The 6,000-nt window shown below is 37.2% G+C and overlaps 1 protein-coding gene across 2 annotated transcripts in view; it reads left to right on the top strand.

Moving 5' to 3' along the window:
• The first annotated feature begins 3,964 nt into the window (after nt 1-3,964).
• Nucleotides 3,965-6,000, top strand: part of LOC135684827 (diacylglycerol kinase delta) — a 66,942-nt gene continuing 64,906 nt past the window's right edge. For both annotated transcript variants that reach the window (XM_065200501.2, XM_065200499.2), the window contains exon 1: nt 3,965-4,099. In XM_065200501.2, coding sequence (XP_065056573.2) covers nt 3,965-4,099 — 135 coding nt within the window. The remainder of the gene's footprint in view (nt 4,100-6,000) is intronic.

The raw sequence follows: 6,000 nt of genomic DNA, 5'->3' as shown, positions 1-6,000 counted from the left end.
ATTGACGATCAAAACTTTGCTCAAACTACAGATGTTAAAATTCGTTAAAAAATTGTTAAAAATCTGACTTCTAATTGCAAAGTCATGAATGAAAATCGTCTTACAGGTCATTGATAATTTCAAGCCATTTCATTCTTGAAAATAAATGACAATCCAATTATTTTAAACTGGCCTTCTTAAGACAATTTTTACGTCTTTCGGCAAGTTACTGTATGTTTTTGTGTATATGTAATAGGTTTCTTTGGCATTTAAGCTCAGATTCAAGATTCACAACTGGTAAAAACATGTGCAGCCTTAGAGGGATACATCTTACAAAAGTATTGTGCTGTCCAAGAAACACCTTAGCTTTCATAGTAGGCGTAATCTGCCAGAAGATGGTAGTTGTATTGAAAGATGAATCAGTATTTATGCCAAAATATCTTTACCAAAAAAGGGAAGATTTTATACTCTCAATACTGAACATCTATTTTCTCATTCTATTGTTAGTCGCTGAGCAAGTCTTAAAAACCAACGTCTTGTTTTTCCTTTCTCCCTTTCAAGCTCTAATTCTTTGTCATCCATCCATTTTTCAACCTTCGTAATTTCATTTGCGAAGATTTATCTCATGTTTGTAGGGTGTTAATGGTAAGGTTTGCCTATTGGAATTTCATGCGTCTTTGTTCGCAATATAAGATTCATACCATATTTGGTCGCATTATGATAATACTGCTTAGTGTTATGCTAACGATGAATAATGGATGCGGCAGTTGGCAACTCTAATTATTGATAATAATGATTTTCTTAAAACTCGTGCATTTTATTTATTTTTACTTACAACTGCACTCCTCACTTTAAGAGAAAGAATGCAAAAGACTTTTCTGGTGTTTACTTGACTCCATGAATGATTACTTCTATTTTAAAATTCTATTGATCTGGGTCAGTATATCTCTTATTGATAGAGCAGAAAATGCAACAGGTGCCTCGAAAGAAGATTTTCATCGATTCAATGAAGATTCTGCTACTCAAATGTATACTGTCGCCATCCTCATTGGTCTTTTATGAGTTAAATTTCGGTGCTCACCAAAATGGAGCAAACGTGAAGCATCGTTTTGGTTTGATAGAACAATACCATTGTTTTGTTTAGCCAATAATAAGCGGGACAATGTGCCTTTAGACTTCTGTCAATTCCAATTTTTTTCGTGCAGTTTTACCAAATATAATTCCAACTATTCTAACTACCTAAGGCCTCCCAAAGGAAAGTTTGTTAATATTATATTATGTTAGTCAGTACCAAAGCCATTAATTTGTATTCTTTGTTTTTTAAGTTTCTTACAACTCATAGTTGTATGCCACTTTCGATGCTCCCAATTGAAGCAGTATCGGGTATTTACTGGCATATATTAAGTAAGAAAAGGAAGTACGCATGCTTTCTTAAGAGACTCGACAGTCTCTTTGAGCAACCAAGAACCGAACCTAACCGAACCGAACCTCTTTACCTTTCTACACTATCTTCAACATGCATTTTCATTGAAAGCCTAATTGCTGGTCCTAGTTCAGCTTTAGGTCCTTAATCAGTCTAGCTGTAGTGATGAACCCCGATATTGGGCAAAACCGGTCGACAGCCGACTGTAGACTTTTAGTGATGGTCACAACACCACCATCATCATCAGCATCATAACCAATCGGCAACTACATTTGGTACCGACGAAATCATATTCATCATGCCTTTGTTTTGATGTTGTGAGTCACCGCTAGCAATAGGTAAAAGAATTGGGAATACACACGTCTACCTTGGCAATTATTGTTCGGTGCAATTATAGCGTCCTCTGTTTTCGCATCTATTTGTTTCAGTAAATATGCTATAGAAGGTGGGAACTTGTTTACGTTCTGAGACTTAGGCTTTTGGTGTTTTAATTAACCGTCCATTTGCGTTTGTCGTTAATTAGCCACTGAATATCCGCAGCTGTTTCTGCCAAGCATCATAATCATCATTTCTTGTTATCGTCCTCTTTTTCTTCATCATCATCACTAGCTTTACCACTATGAAGCTTTTATTCCCTTCCTGTTCTTCATCTGCCTCTAGTACGTTTTGAACTACGTTCTAGTGATTGTGTGTTCAACTTTTCACAACATTCTGAATATCCAGTTTCTCTTATTTTCCTTCCAAACAGCAGATCAAGCGACCACATAGCTTTGACAGACATTTTCGTCTTTGTAACCGACCCATTTTCAACATAACGACTAGCCTTCAAAAAGAGAATATTAAGATTATAATGATAGAATACTTGAGAGAAAGGCTTTCTAATCAAACAAAAGGTTATACAGCTCATCAGGTATAACTGGAAGCTTCTTTCTATCAAAGTTTACTCGTGTAACCTGCAGTTGCTAATGTCAGAAATCTTCAACGCATGAATTAACCATGATGCTGGCTTTGTCGAAGGAACTGATAATTCTAGAGATAGTCAGATTCCTCTTAGAAGCAAAATCATTGTGTGGTGCTAAAATTCAGAACAGCTACTTACGAAACACAATTATTGATAATTACAGATATTCGGTGGTAAAAACTGTTCCATGTTTTCAAATCAGCAAATGACAAGGCCTGATAGAAGAGCAATGATGCAAAACATTTCCATTGCAAAACAGTTGTTTTCGAATCCAGACGAAGCTATACTTTTAGCTTTAGACAACTTTTTAAATGATTCTTAAACTATGTTTGTTGGCTTTAATTAGATCTGATAATATTCTTAACCTTAAAAGATTGGTCACACCAAAAAGAAAGACAACTGACAACATAATACCATTAATTGAAATGAATCTGATTCTTTTCACAAATGTTTTCATCCTGATTGAACATGACAGTTGAATCCTGCCCTCGCAATGCAGAGATGGTTCGCTGCTTTTGTTGAACAGCAGGTTGTTACTCTACACAAAACATTGGCAATATGAAACTAGCCGATTATTTCTTATGCAAACAGTAAAATGTCTGTCTCGCGCTTTTATGATTCTTTTGATAATTCAATGTTTGTCATTGCCGTTTCGATTTTCAAATATTTGAAAGAATCCTTTGAAATCAAATGACTCGGTAGTTGTTATTAAACTGAGAGGCTTCGTTAATATGCTAGGTCGGCACTGCCTATTGTGAGGTTGGATGCATGAGAAAACGAAGCTAAGTGCCTGAGGCTGCAAGAGACAGAGCTTGCTTATACGTCGATGATCTCATAAGCCTGCTCTGGTTAATGTGCATTGTTTCGTCAACAAACGCAGATTGTTCAGAAAAAGAATGTTGCCTACGATGAACATTATTTCAAAAGCATTGTGAAAGGCATAAAGAGTTGGTAAGCAGACTTGTTAAACCTGTCGAAGCACAGTAGGTCTGAGAATTTTACAGATGTTTAGCATGTTAGGAAGATTTCAAAGCGTAGCAGATGGTTTCCACCCACCTTAACAAGCCGAAAAGCAGATTGTAAAAAGACCTCGATATAAAAAACAAATACGAGAAATCGGCCAATAAAATTGCGAAAAATAATATTGTTTGTTGCTGTAAGACCACTTCAAAAGAGATTCTAAAAATTCGCTTTAGACGCCCGAGCTGTCAAGAACAACTAGTGCTAATGTGTGCAACTGGCGATCTGTGAATAGCATCATTCAGTTTGAGTTTGTCTGGATTTCAATTAGTGGAGCATGTACCTATTTTTCTACCTGTTATTTTGAGCTGGATGTTTTCACTGAACGCCTGTCAGTTGACCCGATAAAGAAACAACCCCGTCCTAGGCGACGGTTTTAAGGTTATCTCCATTTTTAAGTTGTTAGTTACATTTTTTATAGATAAAAACTACTTTTCGAAAGAAGTCTTTACAAATGCCTCATAAATACAGTTAGGTATTTCTTGAAAGGCGTTCGCTTGGCCATTTTAAATCAGTTGACTGCCATTGCATGATGCGTTAATTTCATGAATTTCATGCCAGGGTTGGACGCAAAACGTGCTATGCTGATGGCATCATACAACTTTGATGTGTCAGTAAAGAATTACGACGATGGACCAGAGAGGAACGCAGATGTGTTAACAGTTGGATTTAGAAAACGGAGGTATTCGACAGCAGGCACGCTAGAGAGTATAGAGGTAAGAAAAGTCTTTCAATTTATAGCAGGTACATCTGCTTGACTTCCAGTTAACATATCGGTAGTCAACGAAATGCTATAGGTCAGGCCTTTATCACACCAATGCAATGTTTAGCTCAGAACAATGACGATCGTAAGAAAACGAATATGTTTAATTATTCGGTGACGTAAAGGATGCCTTCCAGAACGGCTGGCTCACAATCACAAGACGTTTTAAAAGCAAACTTCTTGCATCATCACGCCAGCAAAACTAAATGTTTATGTTCTCAGCTAAGTGTTCCGCCTCGCTTTTTGAAGATAAACTTGCAGACTGTATTGATTTCCTTTTAGCTCCAACACAAAACGATACAAGAAACGTTTCATAGTCTACGATAAACATTAAATAGAACAATGAGAGAATCGACCCAAAGCGGTTAATGTTCTGAATAAAGCATACTGATGAAAATGAGCTGTTCTCTTTTGGATTGAAAATCATTTTGTTATTACTTCAATGACCAGTACCCCCTTTACGTATAAGTGCCAATTTTGCAAATTGAAAATTTTTAGGTTCCTTAAGTGTTGTCTCCATAGAACTTCATGTAAAAAAGACGGCCCATCTTTTCAAGGCTAGTTCTGAGAAGGAGTTGTGTTACAAGGGGTCAAACAGAAGTTGTGCCAGGGACGCCGGAGAGGGGGGCGTGGGGGGTCAACCACCCTTTTTGCCTTTTGATAGGAGGGACAAGTGGGGCTAAAGTGCCCTTTTCATAGAAGTGCTGTTGACGCTGGTCTTTTGGAGGAAATCCATGAGATTCATATGAAATACTGACTGTAGTGCCTTATTCATGACGACATTTCTCGAAATTTGTGAAGAAATTTCTCATGCCACAATTTGGCCGATTTTTAAAATACCAACAGCAGATCGAAACAAAATGACAGTTACGAAAAAATTGTTGGTAGCTGGGAATTAATTTTTTCAAATGCCCTTTTACTCAAGCCGGCCTCCCTTGCCCCTTGGTCGTTCCGACGTCCCTGAGTTGTGTCACAGATCTTTTTTGACACTTTGTAACTCTATCACATAACTTTTTTCCCTATCAAAATCAAAGAAGTTTTGTTGCTTTGAGATCAGAAGTAGACGTGGGGGTCATCGCTAAATCCGGGGATCAACCATTTCTGACGCAAAAGCATTGTTGAAAACAATTGCAAAGACATTTCGAATTTCGAAGCTTTAGTCAAACATTTTTCTTGATAAAAAGGGGATGGGAATAAAGAACAGCGGTTTTCGAAAATCCTGAAAAATTGAATGACAGTCCTGTTAATTTCCTATCCTAGACACCACCAAAATCATCAGCGACGTTTGTCGTAACCAACTCATAAATTCAGTGCAAGGAATCTTTGAATCTCAGAGAGACAGAACACATTAATGGTCCGTTAAATGCTTCTCCAAAATTTGTAATGCTTCTCCAAACAGAAAAAGTATCCTGTGATCAAGACCCTAAACCATTTCATTTTGTGTCTGGATTCCAAGCTGAGAAAATGTTGCACCTGCAAACAGAAAAGAACAGGAACACATTTGACCCTACTCTGTATAGTGAGAGTGGTTCGAAGGGTCTTTCCATTAACCTTCTGTCCCACTCTTTAATAATAAGATTCATTAACAGTGTGCCGACTACACCGTAAAGCTGCATTGTGCGATGTGGGCGTCTTCTTTTTGCCGTCTGATTATTAATTCAAATCCAAATCCAGGATGTTTCGTACTAAGCCCCAGTACAAACTTGAAATTTTGCCTCAAATTAAAGTCATTATTTCAAATTCGCAATTATATGACCGCTCTAGATCGCTGCGAAAGCAGTCAAAGACTTAAACACCAAGAATTTCTGCCAAATAGAGGGTTTTTAGCAGTTACTGATAAGTTACGATAGCTAT

The sequence above is a fragment of the Rhopilema esculentum genome, chromosome 21 (assembly GCF_057945365.1).
Source record: "Rhopilema esculentum isolate cy_ngs chromosome 21, ASM5794536v1, whole genome shotgun sequence".
In the NCBI taxonomy this organism is placed as follows: domain Eukaryota; kingdom Metazoa; phylum Cnidaria; class Scyphozoa; order Rhizostomeae; family Rhizostomatidae; genus Rhopilema; species Rhopilema esculentum.
The sequence above is the reverse complement of the archived record's forward strand: the minus strand, read 5'-3'. Positions and strand labels throughout refer to the sequence as shown.